Source organism: Neomonachus schauinslandi, chromosome 13, assembly GCF_002201575.2.
Source record: "Neomonachus schauinslandi chromosome 13, ASM220157v2, whole genome shotgun sequence".
NCBI classification, from domain to species: Eukaryota; Metazoa; Chordata; class Mammalia; order Carnivora; family Phocidae; genus Neomonachus; species Neomonachus schauinslandi.
This window is the reverse complement of record NC_058415.1, coordinates 88,318,360-88,342,796: the sequence shown is the minus strand read 5'-3', so window position 1 is coordinate 88,342,796 and position 24,437 is coordinate 88,318,360. Positions and strand designations below refer to the sequence as shown.

Sequence of the window (24,437 nt, the reverse complement as noted above, 5' to 3'; positions counted from 1 at the left end):
GCGAGCACGGTCACTGGGAAATGACCTGGTCCATCTGCTCTTCCTCCCATCCATCCCACAAGCAGCTGCTCCATGCCAGGCGAGCAGGCCCTGCCCTCAGGGGCTCCCGTGGTCCAGGGTAATTCGCCTGGGCCTGGGGCTTGCCAGCCTAGCCTTCCTTGGGTGCACAGCATTCAGAGATTCCCAAACCGATCCACGCCCCACATAGGCTAAGAATCACAGTCCATGGGACATGAGCTCCCCCAGGGCAGGGCTAGGACAACTGCCACCCCCATCCTCAGGGACTGGTTTGGAGCCTGGCTCATGGGGACACCCAGTGAACGTTGAATGGATGTTTGAGCGAGTACATGAATGAAGTCAAAGGTGATGACTGTCGGTCTTGATGAGTGCCACCATGGGGGAGGGGAGCAAGGGCCATGGGAACATGGAGGAGGAGTCTTTCCCAAACTAGGTTGGGGTGGGGAGGGCTGGGGAAACAGTCTAGGAAGGCTTCCTGGAGGAGGTGACATCTAGCTGGGCCCCGAAGGAAGAGAGGGAATTAGGAAGCGGAGCAGGGGCAGCAGATGCCTCAGGCTAAGGGAGCAGCCTATGCAGAGCTGCTGTGAGGGAGCTAATGTGTCCAGGTCTGGCAGGAGTAAGCTGTCTAGACGTGTGGAGCCTGGGATGGATGGGCCGCCTGGGGAAGGTATGGAGAGAGGAGGGGCAGAGCCTTGAGTCCTGGGGGCATCATCACTGCAGGGGCGGGCTAAGGAATTCTCTCCCTCATCTCGCCAACAACACGGCACCCTTCCTGTGGGGGGCGGCCTTCTTGTCCACCTGCACCTCAGCCCCGACCCCATCTTCCTCTGGTCCCAAGTAGGAGATTTGGGACTTACTTGTAGAATTTGAATTTAAGCAAAACAAGCTGTTCGCTATTTTGTACTTTCCCGTAGTAAGACGCCTTGTGTAAGAGGATTCGCTATTTTATGTATCACTGAGAAAGAAAGGGTCAATTACTGCTGCAGGAGCCCCCACCATCGGAGACGTTAAATGTGGAAAAATGAAAAGGTGCATCCCCGCATGGGTGACATACAGGAGTAACACTTCGGGTGGAAAACAAAGAACCAAACACTTCCCGATGCTCTGTGCACATCCATCACGGGGTAGTAAAAGCTGCTAATATTTACTGCACACGCACAATGCACCAGGCATGGCTCCAAGTGCGTTCTATACTGACTCCCTTCAAGATGCATCTCCGGTTCCAAAAGTTGGAAATGTGGGGGAAAGCCAGCCGGAGAAGGGCCCCGAGAGGAGGCAGGAGGCTGGAGGGTTGAGTCTGAGCTCGCTTCTCATCGGCTGTGCGACTCTGGGCAAGCCTTTGGCTCTCCTGGGCCTCATGTCCCCCACGTGCCACATGCTCCGTGGCCGCTCTGCGGGCTCCCTCGGGGCTGTGAGCGATCGGGTACAGCGAGCCCGATCACGGCGCCTCCTTTAACGACAAGCTGCCCCCCCGGGTTCCAGCCGGTAGCCCCCCCGCTGAACCCAGTTTTTACCTCCCCGCCTTGTCTTGCTCTGGGGGGCACGGCTGCCCGGCGGCCCCAGCCCTCGCCTCCTTCAAGGGAGGGAGGCGCCTTTCTCCAGGGTGCCCGGTGGCCCCAGCCCTCGCCTCCTTCAAGGGAGGGAGGCGCCTTTCTCCAGGGTGCCCGGCGGGGCTCTGCCCGTTAGCTTGCTCTGCGGAGAGGGGAGGAAAGAGGAGAGGAGGTGCTTGGCGGCCACCCTGCGCCCTGGGGACTCATGCATGGCAGCCTCTCGGGCCTGCCCTGGCTTCGGGACTCGGGCTGCAGGGGCTCCAGGTGGAAAGGGACCTTTAGTGACGGGCGCTCATTCCGCGGTGACAGTGTGACAATTCTTAGCGTGGTTGCTGTCACCGTTACAGCTCTCTCTTCCTGAGTCTGCACGGCAGGCACCCACGTGCGGGGCAGGGCGCGTCATTATTGCCTCCGTTTTACAGGTGAGGACCCCGAGGCTCAGCGAGGTGAGGTCCCTCACCCAAGGTCCACCCCAACCCCTGGAAATGGCAGCGCGGGGGCCTGAGGCTGTGGGAGCCTTCACCTGCAACCCTGACCCACCCAGGAGGGCTGCATGGGGGAGGTGTGCCTGTCCCGTGCAGGCCACAAGGAGCAGGGCAGGGGCAGTGAGGGGAGGGCGCCTCTCTCTCCATCGGTCTCCCCGCCTTTCTGCCTCAGTTTCTCTTTTCATCCTCTCCATCTCCAGCTGCGTGCATCTCTCACTCACTCGCACTTGCTGTTATCTTTGGTCCCGGGCTTTCTGTCTCCCCTCTGGGCCTCTGTCTCTCACCTCTGCCTCTCTGTAGGACTCCCTTGCCCCTGTCCTCAAGAAGGGGGCCCTCTGAGTCTTGCCCACCCCTCACAAAGGCCAGAGGCCCCTTCCTGAGGCTGCCTGGGCACCCCTCCCCGGGCAGAGCTGGAAGCCCAGGTCCGCCCCTGATGCCGCCCCTTCTCTCTCCCGCCCGTCCGTCTGTCCGTCTCTGTGTCTGTGTGCGCCCGCAGTGGCCCGGCTGCGGCTACGTGCTGTGCACGGTGCTGCTGTCCCTGGCGGTCCTGCTGGCCGTGGCTGTCACCGGCGCCGTGCTCTTCCTGAACCACGCCCACGTGCCAGGCACGGCGCCCCCGCCCGTCGTCAGCACCAGCACCGGGCCGGCGGGTGCCAACAGCGCCCTGGTCACCGTGGAGAGGGCCGACAGCTCGCGCCTCAGCATTCTCATTGACCCGCGCTGCCCCGACCTCGCCGACGGCTTCGCCCGCCTGGAGGGCGCCCAGGCCTCCATGCTGCAGGCGCTGGCCGAGCACCAGGCCCAGCCGAGGCCTGCAGGCGAGCAGGAGCCGTTGGACACCCTGGTGGACCAGCTGCCCCGGCTGCTGGCCCGGGCCTCGGAGCTGCAGGCGGAGTGCGCCGGGCTGCGGAAGGGCCTCGGCGCGCTGGGCCAGGGGCTCAGCGCCCTGCAGAGCGAGCAGGGCCGCCTCATCCAGGTACGGGGCTGGGTCTGCATCTGGGGTCTTGGTGGGGGAGGGGGTTGCGGCCGGCGTGTCCGGCCCGGTGCTGGGCGCCTGATGTCCACGGCTTCCCTTAATCCCCAAGAGCCCCAGGACCAGGGCTGTTGCTATTGCCATCTACCGTGGAGCCAGTGAGCCTCAGAGAAGCGAGTGTCCCATCCAAGGGCACACAGCTAGAGGCACCATTTCCTACCCACGGTCCTGGGGACCGTGGGGACCCTGGGTATTTGTGGAGCACCCCGTGGCATCCCAGTCAGGTCAAGTCCAGGGCTCAAGGGGCTTCCCAAGTGCGTCAGTACAGATGATCCGAGACCTGACTTCCATCAGTAGTGATTTGAGGTTCAAAGTCACGTGGCGGGTCAGGGGCAGGCCCTCTCCCCAGCCGTGCCACAAGGCCAGAGAGAGCTGTACCCCCTCCCCAGCTCTCTCTCCCCCATTCTCTACCATTCGATGCTCCCAGCTTTCTAGGGAAGGAGGGACCAGCTGAGAGAGCCCAACCAGACCCTTAGCCTCTCCCTACCACCTCTGCCCCGTCTCCCCCGCTCCCCTCCCCTCCCCTAAGCCAAGGCAGGTCCCGGCAAGCACCTGTAGATCTGGGGGAAGAGTTTCCCATGTTGACCACTCCTGGAGCACCAGCAAGAACTCCTCACCCCCCTCCCCCGGCCCCACACAGGATCAGGGATTTAGGGTCATCTTGTTGGTTTTCCACCGTTTTCCAGAAGAGAAAACTGAGGCCCAGAAAGAGAGAGTGATTTGTCCAGGGTACAGTGGCCTCTGGCCTCTGGCCTCCCAGCGCCCTGTCCACCCTCTGGCTTTGTAGCCCATCACCCCAATGACTCAGGTCCTTAGGGACTAGGAGGTGAGCCCCACCCTGCCATCGGTCCCAGCCCCTTCCAGACACCGGGGATGACCAGGCACTCGGTCACCCAGCAGCTCATGAGCAATGGGTCTTTTCCCTCCTCTGAAGGCTGTAGCTGGAGAAATTAGTCCTCGTCATCCTGTCTGGGTGACTGATGGGAAGGCGCTTCACCTCCCGGGTGGGGTGGGGGTGAGGTGTTCAGCTGCCCTCTCCATCAGCAGATCACCCAGATTTTCTGGGTGACCTGGGCCCCCCACTTTACTCTCCACGTGGTTCAGCCAGGCGCTTAGGGCAGGGGTGGGGAATCGCAGGGAGAGGCCTCAGGGTCTCCCACCCACCCACCTACGCAGAGGCCTAGAGCTGTTCCTACAAGACTAATAGCTTTTGGGGGACCCAGTAATGCCTTGGCTCACCTGATATATTTACTTCTCAAAAGAACATTTAATTTGACTCATTTCCCGCAGACTCAGGGTGATTTCAGAGACCATGTGTCTTGCAGAGCTATGGAACTGCGGCTCCTGGCTCCAAGCTTCCCAGACCCCCAGGTGATCAGCGCAGACCTGGGTTTCCCAAAGCACTGCCCACAGACACCCCCTGCCAGAAGTGCCAGAGCTGCTTGCTAAAAGGCACCTCTCTGAACCTCATCGCAAACCCCCGGGGCCCCGCAGGTAAAAAGGCATCGCGGCGGCCCTTGTGGGCACGGACATCTATGGCCCACTGGCCCGGGAGCTGCAGAGCTGAGCGGTTCTGCCTTCAGGGTTTGGGCCAGCAGTGCTGGGATCCAGTCCAGCCTCCACCAAGGAGCAGCAGTTGCCCTCCCTGGGCTCAGTCTCCTCACCTGCAAAATGGGGATAGTGTAGTCCATACCCAGGAGGATGTGGGAGCTCCTGGCCGGGCTGGGCTCAGCTGGCGTCCGGCACAGAGAGATGAGCCTTTCTTTTATTATTATGGAAATAAAATGGTTTGTAAATAAAGTTGCAGCCAGTGGGGAGCCACCACTGAAAATCTCTTTTGCGGGAGTAACGGTAGCAACCACTGGGTGCTTGGCTAGTAGGCACTTTGTAGCACAGTAGCCCCAGAAGGTGGGGCTCATCACCCCATTCTCTGGAGGGGCAGACGGAGGCTCGGAGTGGCAGAGTGCCCTGTGGAAGCTCAGTCACACGACCAAGAAGTGCCAGGAGCAACTTTGACTTCGCTGCCTCTAAAAGCTGCCAGGTCCTTTTTAATGCATGTGTGCAGCTCAGCGAGCAGGGACTGACTTTCCCTATTAATTCGGAGCATGTTTATATGTACATTTTCAACTTTAATCATCTGCTGCTTAAACGGAGGTCTTCCCTGCCCGCCAGCAAGAGCGGGCTGTGCCTGAGTTCCTCGAGTGTGTCTGGTGGTCGAAGAAGGATGGGCAGGACCCTGGAGACTTAGCCAACAAGCCTGGTGATCTCTGCTGCCCACACCCTGCAGGTGCCCCCTGCCCCCGCTCCGGGGGCTGCCTGCGTCCATGTGGTCCACGGGGCTCCCCCGACAGGGCCTGTCTATAGGACACTGCTGTGAAAGCCCAGGGAGGGGTCGGCCACCTTGCCCCAGCGTCCCCCCTGCCCACCTCGGCGCCCTTCCCCCCGGGCCTCAGCCCTCCCTGCAGAGGAGAAGCTGACGGGGAAACTAAAAGCTTTTGAGGGGCCCTTGCTTCTGGACAAGCCGAGAATCGTGCTTTGTAAACTGCTGGCTCTGTATATTTCTATTTTCCTTCCTCGAGCGAGCTATTATCTGGCAAGTGACAGGTTCAGCGTGTAAAGACCCAGCAGGGCTCATGTGCATGGGGTGGCTGGCTGGCTGGCTGTCGTCCGCCCGTGACCCGCCTCCCCTCCTCGTGGTCCTGCAGCCTCCCAGAGCCCAGGGTGGGGGAGGTGACAGCCCCCAGACCCTTCAGGCAGCTGGCACGGCCCAGAGGTCCCTGGGGGGGGGGCGGGGGGGGAGGTGGTCAGCCCGGCGCTGACCCAGCTACAAACCTCCAGACCCGGATCTCGGGAAGGGTGGCCGAGCGGTGGGAATGACACAGGGAACGTGGGCTGAGCTTTCAGGCCCCAAACACCTGCTCTGGTGAACCATCCCCAACACCCACCCCAGAAAGACAGGTGCCATCACTCACAAAGGGGGTTCGGTTACTCTTCCAGGGTCACTCGCCCAGTGAGTGGAGGAGGGGTTGAGTCAAAACCCAGAATTGACACCAGAGCCTGGGGCCAGACCACCGCCCCCCGCTTGTCCTGCCCCTACCCTGCACAGTGACACAGCCCTGGGTTCCTTTCCTGCCAGTCAACCCTGGGAAAGAGCCCGAGGTCGGTCTCCATCAGGGACCTCTCCTTCTGGTCCTCGGTTTCCCCATCTGTGCCGAGGAGACAAGCAAGCCAAGCCCTCCCCACTGGCCATGCTGTGGGGGTGAGGCGAGGCGGCGGACATCGGAGCCGTGACTCATGAATGTGGAGTTGGGGACTGGGTGGGGTAGGAGGAGTATCCCAGGGCCCCCTGTTTGCACACAGAACCGTCACCCCTGCCTCCGCGGCCTTGTTGGGCATCGGGAGAGACTTTGGGTGAGGGCGTTTTGTAATCTGCAAGGTGCCTTATGAATTTCCGTAACAAGGAAGGCCAAGTCCTTTGTGCCCTGCTGGGGCCCCACCCTGTGCTGAGTCCCACCCACGTGTTGTCACCAGTCCCCATGGCAGTTGCAGCAGGGAGGCCCCGGCAGCCCGGCTTCGAGGCTTGGTTACATCACTCACCCCCCGACGTGTACCTGGTAAATGGGTGAGTTGGGATTTGAACCCAGCTTTGCCTGGTGCCCGGTGCCTCCTCCCCCTGCACGCAGAGCTTTCTTCGGTCCCCTCACCTGGGCTGAGGCACAGAGATGGAGGAGGACGGGGCCTGGGGTGCACAGGTCTCTGCTGAAGCCTCTGTCTCCCGTCCCACCCGAGCCCCCATCCTCTGAACACACAGACACTGAGGTCCTGTGGGGCCCGAGCAGGGCAGAAGGAGATGGCCCGTGCTGGCAGGTGCTGGCTGGCCGGAGCCCCTGCCCCTTCCACTCACCCCTTCCTCTTACCCCTGTGCCCCATAGCTTCTCTCCGAGAGTCAAGGCCACATGGCTCACCTGGTGAACTCGGTCAGTGATGTCCTAGATGCTCTGCAGAGGGACCGGGGGGTTGGCTGGCCCCGCGTCAAAGCTGACCTCCAGAGGGCACCTGCCAGGGGACTGCGGCCCCGCGGCTGCGCCAACGGTGAGCTGGGGGGGGGCTGCCTTTCTTGGGTGACCTGGGTGCCCAGCTCTGTACCCCCATGGCCCCTCGCCCACCCCTCTGATGAGGACACACAGCTGCTGTTTGCTGAGGACTTCCTGCTGCCAGGCAGCTCCGAGCACCCTACCTGCACCCTTCTGTTGAGGCCTCTCCCGGCCTGTTGTGCTCATTTTCCAGATGAAGAAAGCAAGGCTCAGAAAGGGTGCACGCTCACCCAGCTTCTACCCCCAAGGCTGGCGCCCTGGAGCCCATGGGACACTGCAGGGTAGACTGACAAGCCAGGAAGAGCCAGGGACAGAGGGTGGTGGTAGTGAGGGGGGACACAGGTACCAGGCGCAGCCCTGACAGCATGCCCCGTCCCAGGCTCTCCACCACGCGACTGTCTGGACGTGCTCCTGAGTGGACAGCAGGAGGATGGCATTTACTCGGTCTTCCCCACACACTACCCTGCCGGCTTCCAGGTCTACTGCGACATGAGCACAGATGGCGGCGGCTGGACGGTGAGTCTCCCGGGCGGCACAGCCCGCTTCCTCTGGGCCCTGCAGATGCCCAGGCAGGCCGGGCTGAGCCACGGGGCGGCGCGCTTGAACCCGGGGGCTCTGAGCAGCCTCTCACCCCGCCTTCTGCCCCTGGCCAGGCCTGCCGCCGGCCCCCACAAACCTGCCCCTCATCTCACCCAAGAACTCCACACCCCCCAGAAATCGGCACAGGGCAAGCGGAGGCCGTGGGCTGACCCCTGGGCCCCCATGGGAGCAGATGTTAGACCCCGTCTCCTGCCCGTGGAGCCACCTCCCGCTCCCCGAGCCTCGAGCCTCTGGGAACACAGGAGCTCCCCGGGAGCACCGGGCAAGTCGGGGATGGGTTCTGGGATGGAACACAGCAGCAGGAACCTCTTGCTGTTGTGAGCTCAAGGGCCGGCGAGTGTAGATCTGTCTTTCAAGTTCTCCAATATATGGCATGTGTGCAGGAGATCAAAGGGGAAAAGGGGGGGAAGGCGCCTGCAGGGAGTAGAGACCCCCGTGGCTTCCCAGCAAGGAGCTGCTGTGACTTCCTGCCTGGGTAGGAAGTAGGGGTGACGAAATGTCCCCACGGCCAATGGAGGGCTGCGGGGTGGGGTGACCACAGGTGGCCCCGAAATCTCCCCGGAGCTGGGAGAAGGGGGCGGAGCGGTGGGGAGAGGCCCCTGGCTTGATTCCCCGGGGAGTCTCCAGATCCACCAGCGGGGAAGCCCCTTGTAGAGCAGGGTCTGTGTGTCGCCTCCCACAGCCTCTGTGACAGCTCCTGGCCTCAGCTTTCGTGCGGGCACCGGAGCCACAGGCCAAAGGGAAATGCCGGGCCTGGCGGCATCTCAGTAACACATGTGGGCACTGAAATGTGAATTTCATAAAATGTTCGTGCGTTCTTCAAATATTATTCAAAAGATATTTTAAAATATTTCTCTTTTGCTTTTTAAAAACCATTTAAAAATGTTCTTGGCTCATAAGCCATTTAAAAACAGGCAGCAGGCAGGAGTCATCCTGTCGGCCGTGGTTTACTAACCCCCCCCCCTTCTAAAGCTGGGATAGGAAGTGAGCTTGCTGTCCCTTCCCCCTCAAATCAGTGGCCTTCCAACCCTCTCCTGAAGCTCAGCCTTGGGGGCTGGGCTTCAACAGGGCTGCCACCGGCCATTGGGTGACTTCGTGTAAATTAAAAATGCATGTTCTTTCCTTTTGGCCCACTGGGGCACTGGGCTTGACAAGGAGAATAGATGTGGGCTGGGTGCCCTAGAGCAGTGAACAACCTGTACCACTGTCCCTGGACATCTGCCTGCCACCCTGAAAGCTGCTCAACCTCCCCAAGCTGGCCGTGGTTGGGATGCCCAGTGACAATGGAAATCAGGGCTCGTAAAACTGACTCTTTAATGGTTCTTGGCTTCACATTTAATTTCAAAAATGGGCAGATAATTTTGAGCACCTACTGTGTGCTGGGGAAGCACAGAGATGGGGAAATCCCTGCCGCAGTCCTCCCAGAGAGCTTGGAGTCTGTGAGGATTTGGGGTGGAAGAAGTCACGGTAAGCAGAGGTAGGGGAGGCTCTGTGCAAGCTTCCTGGAGAAGGGGCGGCTTTTCAGATAAGCCTTAAGAGGCTGGTGAGAGCAGTAAGTGGGAAGGAAAGAGAAGGTGTTCCGGGCAGAGGGAGCAACCTAACAAGGCCCTGGGATGTAGGAAGCACGTGGTCTCCTTAGGGAAGAGTCAACGAGGGTGGGTGGCGTGTGAAGAGGTGAGACTAGCATCAATATCCCAGGCTGCGGGGTTGGGGCGGGCACTGGGGAGTTACTGAGGGTGCTGGAGAGAGGAAGGTGGCTTAAGAACTGGCTTCAGGAGCTGTAACCTGACTGTGCGTCCTGGAGCAGAGCAGGGAGAGAGTAAAGGAGGAGGCCATTGGCTCATGCTGTGGACAGGCCTGTGATCAAGCCTCTGCCAGAGCAGCGGGGAGCTTGGGCTGCAACATCCACAGACGGACGTGGGGGTGGCTCCCAGTCCTGCTGTGTGATCTTGGGGAAGTTATTAAGTTCTCTGAGCCTCAGTTTCCTCAGCTGTAAAATGGGGATACCCACTTGCCTCACTGAGAGATCTTAACCGCAAGCAACAGAAAATCGCCGATTTAAGCAGAAAAGGAAATGTCCTGGAGGGAGGCTGGGAGGCCAGAGAAACCAGCGCAGGGCCATGCCGCCAGGAATGGAGCCCCCCAGACCTGGCCAGGGGTGATGTGGTGGGAACCCCACTGCCCCAGGGCTGCTGGTGAGGAGCCCCTGGGCACAGCCACACCTGGGCACGGACACCCCCAAGATGGGTGCGGGCCTGGGGTGCAGCCTGCGGTTCCTTTGAAAGAGATCCCTTGTGTCCCTGCCTCTTGGCTTCCCCAGCCATTGAGCCAGTGGCTGTTCTGATGGGTGGGGCCTGGGCCACAGGCCTACGACCCTCCCCAAATCTCAGACGATGGGGAAGGACAGCCAGGTTGACCAAGGCTTCCGCCGAATGCTTGTGGGGCATTCAGCACAGGCCCATCAGTGGCCCGATCACTATTTAGAACAATGGGTCACACCCGACGCAAGGCACTGGCCAGCCAACATGACAAGGATGTGTGTGACCTTGCCCCTTACTGAGCTCTTTGTCAAGAGGGCGTCCACCGCCGTCCAGGGGACAGTCATGGGGGCCTGAAGCAGGGTATGGGGTCAGCTGTTTTCCAGGGGTGCCCAGGTGGGCCCCCAGGTCTCTGCCCTTGGCACTTGGGGCATGAGGAGAAGCTGGCCCTGGCCGCCCCCCAGTTCTCCACCAAGGAGCATGGTGCGATTTTTGGTGTGTTGATGGCCAGGCAGAGGGGAGAGGGAAGCTTCCCCGGGGGAAGGCATGGTGAGACATGGGGGTGCAGGCAGCCCGCATCGGTTCTGAAAGGGGTCGGCTTTCCCGAGCACGGGGAGAGACAGGGGAGGCCTGAGTGAGGCAGGTGGGTGGTGGGTGGTGGGGGGGGTGGGGGTGGGCCAGGCGAGTGCACTCAGAGGGCAGAGCCAGCATGAGAGCCCCTGAGAATCCCCCAAAGACCCAGGGACAGACATACCTGCAAACATCTCCTCAAGCTCCACAGGAGAGCATTTAAACGTACTGGATCCGCGTCTGGGGGCTAAAAGCTCTCTTGTTTTCCTAACTCCGAACATCTGAGTTATGGCATTTGTCTCTGGGAACTCCTCGGCAGGCAGAACTGCACCAACGTAGCAGCCAAAGCCCAGAAATCAGAGTTAAGGGTCAGGACAGGCTTAATGAAAGGCTCGGGCACCAGCCCGGGCTCTGCATCTTCCCTGGGGGTGGACTTGAAGCCGGTCTCCCGGGAAGTCCATCAGGATCTGGGCTGGGAGGACGGTAATACCCGCGGCTCGGGGTTCCGGGACCATTACAGGGGAGACGATGAGGAATGCCAGCAGCCCCCTCCCCGCCCCCCAACCCTCCCACTCAGACACCTGGATCAGGGGCTGTGGAAAGCAGGCCGCTCTCGGCTGAGAAGTATTTGCAAGGCCGATAAACGTTAATATCCATTTGGGCTTCCATCAAAAGCAATCTTTGCCCAGATACCTCTGGGCATCTGTCAGGATCACCTCCCTGCCACACGGAATCTCTCGGAAACTCAATTGTTGTTTGGGAAGGAGCTCGCTGCCGCCTCTCTGAACCCTGGTACCATCCATCCTCGTTAGGCTCTGTCTGAGCTGCCAGACCTCGAGTGCTGACACCGGGTGGCCCTCCTTGGTGGACAGGGCATCTGGGGCTGGATGCTGCAGCCAGAGCCTGCTTCCTGGTGAGACCAGACCGGGCAAGGAGGGGGTTCAGCAGCCCTGGCCACTTCACGGCTTATATACCAGGGCCTGGCATGCCTCCAACCCCTGGAGCTTGGCTGAGCAGCCTCAGAGAAGGAAGAGATGTGTCCAAGGCCACCTAGCAAATGAGCAGCCCGCCTGGGGCAGCGCCCAGACCTCCCGAGGCCCAGCCTCACGCGTGTGTGTGGAGCTGGGCATCACACGGTGGCCCTTAATCATCCAACCGCTGAGCACCAACCACAGGCCAGAGGATCCAACAGCAAGTTCCTGGCCTGGTGGGGAGCTGGCAGATGAGCTGACTTGTGTGAGGGCTATAGGGCTGGGGGGGATGGGGGAGCCCAGAGGAGAGCCCCTAACCCAGCCTGGGGCAGCCCAGGGAAGCCTCTGGACAGGGAGGTCCAAGCGCTGGGGGACGAGGAGAGAACAGCATTCCAGGCAAAGGGAACAGACATGCAGAGGTCTGCAGGGACGTGGCGGCGCCTTGTCTGGGTCCGCGTGGGCTCTGCTCTGCTGGTGTATGGAGCTTGAGGGGCCAGGGACGAGAGGGGGGAGGTGGGCAGGGGCTGGGTCGGGTGCGGTTGTGCGGGCACATCAGGAGACAGGCTTTGTCCTGAGTGCTGATTGGGCTCCTGCCGCCCTCAGGATTCCCCCGGCTGGGGAGTGACTCAGACTTGGGCCAAGGGCATGGCGGCTGGTGGGGGAAGTAGTTCGGGGAGTGTGAATTCTATGGGCCCTGAATTGTGGCTGCGGACAGTAGGAACTGCCGGGTGGGAAGAGGCCACATGTGACTCCTTGAGGTGGGGAGGCCACAGAGGCGGGTGGGCACACGCCTCAAGGTGGCCTTTTGGCTGATGTGGCCACTGGCCTTGGCTGAACCCAAGCCTTCTCTCCACACTCACCAAAGCCCACAGCGACCCGGGACACACAGGGTCACGCCGATTGTCAAGGCCACTCCTGAACTTGACATGGGCACTCACCCCATCCCTGCCCCAGGAAAGGAGGAGGGAAGGCAGGAAGGAAGGACTGCGTCCTGCTGACCTGCGACTCTGGGGAGGGGCCTCCTTTGGGAGGCCTCTCTGACCACCGGGGCCCACCCATCATGCTCCTTCTTTGTACCAAAGGTGGGATCGAGCGGTTACCTGTCCGCCTGCTGTCCCTTGTCACGCTTTGGGTGATGACACTTCACCTCACTGAGCCTCACTTTTTCACCTGCTCAGTGAGGCTGATAGAGCACCGTCCACGTGGCGAGAGAGTCAGAATCCATCGCAGGCTCTTCCCTGGTGAGCAGGGAGCAGGGGGAGCGGGGGTCTACGCTGAGCCTTGGGGAATCCCTGCGAACAGAGGAACCTGGCTCCCTCCTGCAGGATCTTACAGTCAAGCAGTGTGTTTAAAGGGAAGACTCGTCAAAACAGAGGCCAGATTTCCTCATCGGGAAGGTGATGCGTGGGACCGGGCTGGCCGTTTCCGGCTCACCTCCCCGCCGGCCGTGTGAGACTGGGAGGTCGCATCCCCTCTTGGGGTGGTCCCCTTCCTCGTCCAACCACCAGTGTGGCCCTGGTATCTCGTGTGGCCGCCTTGCAGGGGCCTGGTGTGGGTTTTGGGTGGTCAGAAGGAGGGTCCAGCTCGGCATCAACAGATGTCCCCCGCCCAACTTCCCTACCTCTCTGCCCTGCGGCACAGCCTTGTCCCCATCGGCATCTGCCCTTGGCGTTGCTGCCACCAGGCCTGATTGCCAACCCCTTCCCTCACCTTTGCATAATTACCGCCGGGGTCACCAAAATCAGGTCCAGTTCAGCATCTCCTGCCGCAGGAACCCGCAGGAGGATCGATTCTGCTCGGCGCCCCCACTGGGACTCACGGCGCAGCCGCCTGCTCCCAGCACCACGAGCTGAGTGGCCCAAACCCCGTTCTGGACGGTGGCCACACTCTGCCAGGCGTTTCACTGTTGTGCGAGGTCAGCGGCTCAGATATGCTGCTAATTGGCTTTGCTGTGAGAGAAACCGTCCCCTCCCCACCTGAGCTCCCCAGGAAGGGAGGAAAATCCTTCCCTCACTTGCAAAACATCAAAGGAGCCACCACCAAGCGGAGCCCAGCCTGGCAGCGGGATCCGGCTCAGGGAGAGATGAAAAGCCAGGGAGGCTGGACCGCAGGGTTGTGGGAGCCTCCTCCGTCCGTGGGCTGAGGCTTCAGCTGGTCCTTGTTGCAGACAGAGGCGGTGGTGGCAGGGGGACCTGCCATGACATCAGTGGGCCACGGTGTCCCCGAGCCGTAGCCCGGCTTGGCACCGGCTCCCCACTGCCCTGGGGAGTCCTTAGGGCTGCACACCCTAATACATGAGCAAGGTGACCGGCCCCGCATCCCCTCGAGCGATCCGCTCGGAGAAAGCTTGCCTCCATCCAGAGCAGTTTGGATTTTGTAAACTTTTAACGTAAAACGGGGTAGCACACGCGGACGCTCAGCCCGGTAGCTCAGCGTTTGATAAATGGCAGCTCTGAGCAGTGTTTGCCAGGAGCCGGCCGGCACCGACTGCCAAGCCTGGGAAGCGTGGCGGGGCGCCAAGCCTGGGGGTGCCATTTCCAGTCAAAAACAAGGAGGAGGCCCGCTTCCTTCTGGGCTTGGCAGCTGGTTCTGAAGGAGAGGGAGGGGACGTTGGTTAGACCTACTATGTGCGCCCCGTTTACGCTTTTACTTCATTGCGCGTTTTCCCTGCAACCCTGCAGGGGTGACAAAGGAACTGCTGCTGGCGCCTCTTTACAGAGAGGGAAACTGAGGCTTGGAAAGGGTCCGTGACTCATCCGAGGTCACGCGGCCTGTGAGAGGCGGAGCCGAGATTCGAACTCCGGGCCTTCTGTACCTGTGCTCTTGCCAGCGAGCCCGGGGAGCACCCCAGGGGCACGGCCCAGAGGTGTCCAGAAAGGATTCAAGGAGCCGCAGCCTCCCCAACAGCCTCTGAAGGGCTACATTGCACATCCAAGTTCTTTGTTCCTTAGAAACAAAAATCCGCCTGGGCCACAGCGCCCCCTCGAGCCCCTCCCGGAATCGCCTGCCCAGGAGGTCTGGGCGGCTGGTGGGCCCTGGAGCTGCACAACCAAGATGCTGCCTGCAAATGGTTTCTGCAGCAGCTTCATCAGAGTCGAGGGAAAGTCCCAGCTGCTGCCTCCTGGGGACCCTTCAAAAGTGGCAGAGACACTCCCTCCCCATCTCATAGGGTTTGGACCCACCCAGCCCCCACCTCTTGGCTTCTCTGACCACCTGCCAAGACCCTGCTCAATATGCAGTTCAGCAGAGCGTCTCCTACTCCAGGCAGCCCTCCTGGAGCCCACCCTAGCAGATGGCTCAACCTCCTCTGAGCTCCCAGCAAATGTACCCACAAGTGTCACCATTACGGACTAATGTGTATCAACCAGCGCCTGTTCCTGTTACCAAATCTTTGTGGGTAGGAGCTGCTATGACCTCCATTTTACAGATGAGGAAACAGGTGTAGGGATGGAAGGAGCTTGCCAGGTTAGGAGCTGCCCAGCCCCATGACTGCACACAAGCGCCTGGAGCAGCAAGCTTTCCATTTGGCAGAAGAGAGAAGCCCAGACTTAGGTGGACACCCAGCCTATCAGCTGGACCCCCAATGGAACTTGGTCTCCTGGATGCCAGCCGAGGGCACTTCTTGAGGCTGGCCCAGCTCGGCCGTGCTGAGGGCTGGGTGGCCTCACGGGCCTAGGGGAGCAATGTACGCCCCCTCAGCCTTGGGGTGCCCCCGCTCTGCAGAGGTCACCCCACCTGGCCCCCTTAGCCTGCTCACCTGCCAAATGGGAGCACAAAGCCCTCTGTGCTGGGGAGACCACAGAGCCAGGCTCAGGCGCCAAGGACAAGCACGATAGCAGACAAGGAGCCAGTCGGACAGGGCCCCTCCGAGGAAGGGGTCCCAGCAGAGATGGGACCTTGGCAGACAAGGAGCCAGTCGGACAGGGCACCTCCGAGGAAGGGGTCCCGGCAGAGATGAGACCTTGTGAAGCACAAGGCAGGCCCCTGGAGCCCAGCTGACAAACACAGGACCATCGGCCCCCCCGCTGCCCGCCCCCCCGGCTTGCCACCGCCCCAAGTGCAGCCGCTCCTTCCTGTGGAACCGCCCGGCACCATCTGCAAGACCATGTGGGCCCATCCCTCCCTTGGCAGAGCCCCCAAGCAGTACTTGGAAGAGACTCCGGGCGGCCGGCACTGGCTTTTGAGAATCTGCATCCAGAAAACATGCTCTGTCTGTCTTCCTACGTGCCACCTGCTCGAGAGGGCGGCCGGTGCCTCGCCTTCTGCATCGGTCACTTTGCCGCTGGAGCCCAAGGGAGCCGCCCCAGGAGTCGGACCAATGAAGATTTAGCCTCAAAAGGAATCCTTTTGTTTCCCTACCATTTTCCACCCTTTTTTTTTTTCTTTTTGGCCTAAGTGGGGATTCATGTTCTGTTGGGACAGATGGCCGGGAAGTGGGTACATCCATCCTTTGCTCACTCCCTCTTCGCGTCTTCCCGTCTGGCTGATCCCTGCTCTGTAATTGAAGGCCTTCTGCTTGGTGACATCCAGCCAGCCAGCATCCCTGAAGTCCAGCTGCAGCTCAGCCTGGGCCTCTGAGTCAGAGAAAGCAAACTCCTGGGAACCTTGGAGAACCGGCAGCCGGTCTGTGGCCTCGAGGGCGCTTGGGACTTGCTGGCCATGTCAAGCAGTGATTGGCTTGAGGGCGAGGCCAGGGTACCGAGTTTGAGATCCTGGCCAGGGCCGGGCTCACTCCATCACTCAGCCCAGGAATCAGGACAGCCCATGGCAAAGGCCGGCAATGTCCAGAGCAGTGTGTCTCAAAGGGCAAGGATCGTGGCAGGAAGTTTTGGTTTCCGATATGAACACTTGTGAGTGTGTGTCTCATGATGCCACCCGCCTTTCCCGGGGTCATGGTCAGCGAGTCTAAATGCCACTTGTGCAAAGCATTGTCACGGATGTGTCTGGGCCGTTCACGGGGTGGATCACGGTTCATGAGCCCCACGTGAGTGCGCTCACATGGGCACCCAGTTGCGGTGGCTTCTGAGCTGGTACAGACTCAAACTCTGTCATCGGGAATGTCTGCCACAGCCGGGTGCTTGCAGCGTACTTTGCCTGGGTGGACAGAGAGGCAGGGAGGCCCCGGCGGGCCCCGAGCATGCGCTCTCACCCACCGATCGTGCATCCAGGCCGAGTCCCAGCCGGGCCCCTGCCTGTGGGTGGCAGGGGGAGAGAGGGACTGAGAATGGGGTCTGAAGGTCCGCTGTCGGCATAAGAGTCCTGGCAGGAGGACAGGGAGGCACGTCCCGGGTCTGGTGAGTGGCAAATGAGAGTGACGTGGAAGGTAGGACATTGGCCTGCGGGTGTCCAGCCCGGCCTTCGGCTGAGGGCGTGAGGGGTGGGTCAGACCGTCCACTCCGTGCTCACTGTCCCCTGGCTTCTGGCCAGTGTCGGAGCTTCTGTCTACCGTAAGGACGAGGGGGGCGGAGAACTGGGTTGGGGTAAGGATTCGGTGAATAAGAACGTGCTCAGTGAGAGGGACCCAGCCCCAGCATCTGCCGTGGCCAGCTGTCAACACCAGCCCACCTTGGGCACTCTGCCCGTCCGTCTCAGTTTCCAGGGCTTATGCCCTGCCCGCGTCCGGAAGCCCAGCAGACCCCCAGTCTACTTCGTAACAGTAGTGACAGGCAAAATAACTATGGTGGTGTTAATAGGACCAACGCTCTGCCATGTATCCCTCCCTGGGGTCCTGGGAGGCAGGTCTGGCTTATCAGTGGGTGAGGACATACGAGGCCCAGAGGGGAGGGATGATGTCCCCAGGCCACACGGCCACACTTGTGGTCAGGACCCTGCCCTTCCTCTAGGCCCACTCTGAATTCCCTGCCAGAAGCCGGCCGTCCTGGGCATACCCACTCTCCCCACGTCTTAGATCAGTCCTGCTTCCCATCTGGGTGGGGGTCCCCTGTGTCCCTCTGCCCTAAGGGAGATGCTCCGTGGAACATCTGAATGGATGAAGGAGGCATGGGGTGTGACCCCTGCATACAGACGAGGAAGCTGAGGCTCAGAGAGGTGGAGCAATGGCCAGCCTGTAAGTGGCAGGGCCCAGGTCCTCACCATGGCTCCCCACCCGGCCCCCGACTCTCTCCCCCTCCGGCAGAAACAGGCTCCTGCTGCCCGCTGCCTTCTCGAGACTTCTCCCGGGAGCGTCTGAGCTTCTGCCAGGATTAAGCCTTTCAAAGGGCACGTGCTCAGGGTCCCAATCCGGCTGTCAATACCTCGGCCTAGCGCCTCTCAGATCTCTCCGAGCCTGATCGAAGTCCCTTCCCCAGCCAGTCCCTTCTGAGCACTTGCACCTGTCAGGGCCCCGCCAGGTCTGCGATGGTGGGGCACGAAGAAAGAGGTGTCATCCCCTTGCCACTCCCTCACGTCAGAGCTGCCCAGAGGCTGTGACTGACAGGTCCCCGCGGACGCATGCGGAGCAGGCGGCCAAGCTCACGGCCAAGCTCACGGTGGATGATGCGCCCGGGCTGAAATCAGGCTGCTTAGTAATGAAACCGGCGGCTCCCGGCGCCGCGGCCAAACTCCACCACCTCGTCCACGGGCACAGATGGAGGTTGGGGGGGGCGCGGGCGCTGCCTCGGCAAATGAGCAAGCAAAAGGCTTGTTACACAGAAAGAGTTGGAGGGGGGGGCGGCCAGGAACAGGATTGTCAGAGGATCCTGTGAACACTCAAGGCAGCTCTGGCCTGGGCCAGCGTGGTACTTATTTCAAAGCAATTTAACCGATGGGATTCCTGACTCCCAACTCAAGAATGTCATTAAAATGAGTTACAGAGGCAGCAGGGCTGCTCCTCGGCACCCGAGTCACACCCCTGCGGGCTGTGGACTCCTGCCGCCCGCCCCCTGGAGAAGTGGCCAGGGCTCTGGTTCCCCAAGCCCCCACTGATCCCCCTGCCGCCGGGGCCTCTTCTGCTGGGGAGGGTGCATGTGACGCCGGCAGAATCCTTTCGAGAGACGGAGCTCCCGAGGCTGTGTCCTCAGTTCTTCAAAACTCGAGAATGGGTTTTTGCTCAGTTTTGTTTTGACCTGTGAAAAGAAATTAGGGCCCTTGCCCACCCCTCTTATTTGACCCGTGGGGAAACTGAGGCCCAAGCCGGGATGGGACCAGTCCAGGGTCCCACAGCAGGGTGGCAGAGGTGGGCCTGGAAGCATGTTTTCTCCAGCCTCGTCCACCATGATTTCTTCCTGGGGGGACGTTTTGGGGGCCTGGGGGCATTCAGTCCGTCCTGCCTGGGCCCCCATGAAGCCCTTGAGTCCCTGCTCTGCTCCAGGCCCCTGATGTCCCCGAGCAGGCGGCTGAAGGGAGTGAGTGGGGCAGGGGACGCACGTCGGGGCTGGGGGTCCTGGGGCGGTTGGCGCCAGCTCTCCATCCTTTGCAGGTGTTTCAGCGCCGGGAGGACGGCTCCGTGAACTTCTTCCGAGGCTGGGAGGCGTACCGGGACGGCTTCGGCAAGCTCACGGGGGAGCACTGGCTGGGTGAGAGCTATGACGCCTGCCTGGTGCAGGCTCCTCTGTCTCCGTCGCCCCAGACCGAGGGAACGCGCCCTCCCCGCCTGGGGGGTCAGGCCCTCCGGGGCTGCAGGGACAGGTGATCGGTGCGTTCAGCGGGAATGAGGTCAAGGAGCTGGAAGCCAAAGGAAGTGCGGACAGTGTGAGTGGGTCCCTTAGAGGTGTGTGCTTTTCCCCGTTGGGACGCCCTGGGACCTGGTCGCCATCCTGGATCCAGTGAGTAGGGGGCGGGGACAGGGCTCAGTTTCAGGTACAGGGAGGGTCAGAGCAGCCCCCAAACTGCCCTGCCCTCAGGGGTCAGCAAATGCCCGGGGTGGGCTTGGGGCGCCAAGGGCATGACTCCCAGAGGAGAGGCCGTGGTTCCTGAGGTCCCTGAGGTCTCACAGCTGGCATGCGCTCAGAAAGCTTGTATTCACGTTGCCCTTATTTACTCACTATTTATCTTTAGATCCCCTCGGTGTTTTAAAATTTGAATATCTTACATAATTTCATTCTGAAGCATAACGTCCATAAAAATCACAGGTCTGAGGTCCTAGATATATTTGGGAGGTAGTTGGGACTTGAGGTGAGGTTTGGGGTTTTTTTTTTATATGTCTGTGGGAGTCACCGTTTTAAAGTGCATGATTCACGGGGTTTTAGGATAGTCACAGAGTTGTGTAACCCTCGCCCCTACCTAATTCCATGACATCTTCTCCACCCCCCAAAATAAGCCCTGTGCCCCCGTTAGCAGTCACCCCCATTTATATTTTTAACACATATTAAAATTGGGGCACCTGGCTGGCTCAGTCGGAGGAGCGTGGGACTCTTGATCTCGGGGTCGTGAGTTCGAGCCCCACGTCGGATGTAGAGATTACTTAAATAAATACACTTAAATAAAATAAAATAAAATAAAACAAAACACACAGCATGGGACTGACATGCCATGTTAACAGCCGCACGCACCCCACAGCACATGGGCCCCACTCTGGCTTGCCTGGGCCTGGGTATATGGGAACAGCCAAGTGAGAGGAGGTGAGAACAAATGTGGCTGGTGGAGGGCTGGGCTCCAGGTAGGGGTCAGTATGGTCCCAGGCCTGCCTGTAGGAGTTTCAGGGGAACTTCTGGGGGAAAGTTGGGGTCAGTCCCAGAGGTGGGACCGGGTCTGTGCCCTGTGCAGAGGCACCTGGGTGGTGATCTACAGTGTCATTGCCTAATGTCTGTCTCCCCGACCCTGGGACCCATGAGGGCAGGACCCTCTCTGTCCTGGCCTCCACTGTATCCTGTTACTGGGCAGATACTGGCTGCAGAATTTTATAGCCCCAAGTCTCTATTACTGTGCACCTCCTCTGTGCCCAGCCCGTTTTATAGACCTCGGCCCTGACACCTCAAACCCACCCTAAGAGCGTGGGTGGCCCTGCCATTGTCCTCCCCTTTTATGGGTGAGGAAACGGAGGCTCAGAATGAGTGGTGTGTGTGTGTGTTGGGATGGAGGAAGCCCAGGCAGGATTCACAAGCTTTAAACTACACCCTGAACTGAGTGAGAGCAGGGGCAGGGGAGGGGCCGGGGGAAAGGAGCTTCTAGGTGGGAAGACCCTTCCCCCGCCCCCCACCTGGGTGGGTGTGTCAAGATAGGGAGAGGGTGGCCAGGTGGGGGCCCTGTTTCCGCATCACCACTCACCACCCTGTTGGAGCGGCGTTGGTGACTCCGCCACTCACCGAATCTTAATTGAAATCTATCAGCAGCCACGGAAGGTGCGGGAGGAAGCATTTAAGCGGGGCCTTGATTAGCTCCTGGCAGACAGGGAGCCCTGAGGAGAATGTCAACTGAGCCCTCCACTCCCCTGGCCGTTCCCTCCCTCTGCTTTTCCACACTCCCCTGTCACCTTCTCATCCAGTGTTTTGTCTTTTCCTATTGAGTTATGGGAGCTCTTTATATATTAAGGTTATTGATTCTTTGTCAGATGCACATGATATGTATTTACTCCCAGTCATTTATCTTTCAGCCTCTTTTTTTTTTTTTGTAAAATTATTGTTTATTTCCTAGACATTTAAAACTTTTATGTAGCCAATTCTTGCCAGTCTTTTCCTTTATATCCTCTGGGTTTTAGGCCCTGCTTTTCCCTCCCAGTTTTATAAAGACTCCTTTTTTTTTTTTTTTAAATGTTTTTGAGTGTTTGTATTAGGTTCAGCTCTTTAATCCATCTGGGATTGATGGTATGAGATTTGGGGGTTTAAATAGTTTTCCTCTCCATTTTAACCCACCAGCTCCCTCTTCCTCCAACTCTGATGGTGATGGGGTCTGATCTCAGCTCACCATCCAGGGGCCCAGCGAAGTGGGGGGTTGGAGAGACACAGGAAGTGAAGAGAGAGGGAGAGCGAGGGAGGGAGGTGGCCTTCATGGGAAGAAGGGTGAAGATGGCGGAGGACCCCCAGCGCCCCCACCCTGCCCCTCCTCCAGGGCACCCTGCCAGGGGCCCCTCGTGGGCATGGGGATGGCGCATCAGGAGCAGAGCACGGCTTCGCCCAGAGGAATGGCATGCTTAGGGTGGGCCCCTGGGCACCAGCAACCACTCAGTGGGGGAAAGGAATCTGGAGTCTTCCAGCATCCCTGCTGGGCTGGTGTCCCTCTTGCCCTATCCCTGGATCGGATTATTTGTCCTGGACAAGAACTGAGTAAGAGCAAGGAGTCCAGGCAGGTCTGCCTGGGTTCCAATCCCAGCTCTGCCCTTCCTCAGCCATGTGACCTGGGCCCGTCCCTTAACGTCCCTGTGCCTCAGCCTCACCCATCAAACAGCGATAACAGAGCCCCTGCCTCTTTGATCACGACAGCAGCTGCAAACACGTGGATAATGTGTGCAGTGGGCCAGGCCCTGTTCTAAGAGCTGTACAGGGATTCTTTAATTAAATTGGACTCATTCAAATTCCACTGGATTCATTAAGCCACGTGAAGTGCTCGGAACAGTGCCTGGCATTTGCGAGCGCCGTCCGGCTGGTGGGCAGTGGTCATCGTTGTCCACCGCCTGCCCTTTACAGCGTGTGAAGCCCTCGTGGCCCCTCCCCTCCGCCCCAGGAGGCCCGCGGCGCAGGTGCGCAAGCTGGGGTGCGAGCGGGGGCCCCCGGAGGGGGAGCTCAGGGAGGAGCACAGAAAGGCTGGGACACCAGCCCAGCAGGGATGCCGGAAGATTCCAGACTCCTTTCCCCCACTCTCAGAGCCTGGTCCAGGGCGGGTCTTGGGAGAGTAGGACGGGGCGAGGGGAGCTGCAGGGAGAGGCTGGGCGGGGTCCACGCGGCCCTGCTGTTACTTGGCTCATAGCGGCTTCCCCTTGGCGCTGCACCTGGACTGTGGGCCCGGGCTTCCCTCCGGCCTGGGTGGGGAAGGGGCCGCACGGTCTTCTCACCCCCTTTGCTTGTACTACACCCTGACCCTCCTGCGGGGGGTCTGGAGCTCAGGAGGGAGAGGCTGATGAAATGTCACTCGATGTTGATAACTTGTAATTTTAATTAAACGCCCTCTTAATCAAGAGGTAATCAAACTGGCAGGGAAGCACCTTGAGTTGTGAGTGTGTGAGAGAGGGAGGGAGGGAGGGAGGGCGAGGGACGATGGGGCGTGGGGGCCAGACCCCGGAGACAGCAGGAGACTCAGAGCCCACCTTCTGCTGCTCAGCCACCGTGTCTGCATTTATTGAGCGCCTACTGTGTACCGGGCTGCACTCAGATGCTGGGATTTAGTCGTGAGGTTCCACACTGGGTGGAGGCAGATAAGGAAATAGGCAGCGGGGACACAGAATGAGAAACACCGAGGCGGGTAGCCCCGGGGTGGGCAGAGGTCCTCATCCAGGACAGGAGGCCAGGCAGCCTTCCTGAGGTGAGACCTGAACATGAACAGAACCTAACCTGGAGGAGTAGGGAAAAGTATCCCAGGCAGAGGGAACAGCATGTGCGAAGACTCGGAGGCCAGGGTCAGGGAAGTGTGTACAAGTACCAGATCCCTTCCGGCTGGAGCCCAGAGTGAAAGCCAGGATGAGGGATGCTGTCACCCCCAACCCAGATTTTCCAGGTTCCTTCTGACTCCTGGAGTCTTTCTACTAACCTTCCGCTCAAACATTTGGAACGCATAACCTGACTTAAAGCGAACAGAGAAAACCAAACACAGGAAACCGTCAGTCCTGTTTCCTGCCAAATGCAGGCTGGCAGGAGGAGGGACGCAGCCCAGGCCTGACCGCACAGACCTTCCTGTCGCCAACCACGTGAGCTTGGCTCTCGGGTCTCCTCAGGTCCCTCTTGTGGGGGTCACCTCGTGAGCCCCCCCGCCAGCTTCGGCCATTCTCTCCTCCACTCCAGGGCTCAGGAGGATCCACGCCCTGACCACGCAGGCCACCTATGAGCTCCACGTGGACCTGGAGGACTTTGACAACGGCACAGCCTATGCCCGCTATGGGAGCTTCGGCGTGGGCTTGTTCTCCGTGGACCCCGAGGAAGACGGGTACCCGCTCACCGTGGCCGACTACTCGGGCACGGCAGGTAGGACCCCGGGCCGCCGCAGGGAAAAGGAAGGGCGAGGTGGGGGTGGCCACCCACCAGTCTCCCCACCCAGGAAGACAGAGGAACTCCAGGTCTGGTACTTCTGGCCTCCACCTTCAAGTCCCACCTGGTCCTCATCCCAGCAGCATGGAAACAGCAGGACCCGAACTGTTCACCCATTCTGCAGATGAGCAAAGTGAGCCCCGAGCCAGGAAGCAGGACAGCTGGGGTTTGGGTTCCGCTGGACCCCTAAAGTGTGGTGGCCGCAGTCCTCTGGGCTGGGTTGCTCTTCTTAGGTGGAGGCAGGGCCAGGAAAGGGAGTGTATGAAAGAGGTGGGAGGAGGGACAGAGACCACCGGGACCCCAGGACAGCCCGGACACCCCCAAGGTGGTCCCGTGGGGGCATGCGAGCTGCACAGACACCGTGGGTGTGTCGGAGCAGATGAGCGAGCACCGTGTGTGTACCTGGGGGGGCGCTGTATCCGTGTGTGTGCACGCGTGTCCGGGGGAGTCCCCATGGCACGCACCTGTGTGTGCACACATCTGTGCAGGGGACTCCCTCCTGAAGCACAGCGGGATGAGGTTCACCACCAAGGACCGCGACAGCGACCACTCGGAGAACAACTGCGCCGCCTTCTACCGCGGCGCCTGGTGGTACCGCAACTGCCACACGTCCAACCTCAACGGGCAGTACCTGCGCGGAGCGCACGCGTCCTACGCTGACGGCATAGAATGGTCCTCCTGGACGGGCTGGCAGTACTCGCTCAAGTTCTCGGAGATGAAGATCCGGCCGGTCCGTGAGGACCGCTAG

At 60.3% G+C, this 24,437-nt stretch overlaps 1 protein-coding gene across 1 annotated transcript in view; it reads left to right on the top strand.

Annotated features, from left to right (window-relative positions):
• Window positions 1-24,437, top strand: part of FIBCD1 (fibrinogen C domain containing 1) — a 31,116-nt gene extending 6,679 nt beyond the window's left edge. The window contains exons 2-7 of the mRNA XM_021691641.1: window positions 2,550-3,029; window positions 7,019-7,178; window positions 7,560-7,696; window positions 18,997-19,093; window positions 23,447-23,626; window positions 24,178-24,437. Of these exons, the coding sequence (XP_021547316.1) occupies window positions 2,550-3,029; window positions 7,019-7,178; window positions 7,560-7,696; window positions 18,997-19,093; window positions 23,447-23,626; window positions 24,178-24,437 (1,314 nt within the window). The remainder of the gene's footprint in view (window positions 1-2,549; window positions 3,030-7,018; window positions 7,179-7,559; window positions 7,697-18,996; window positions 19,094-23,446; window positions 23,627-24,177) is intronic.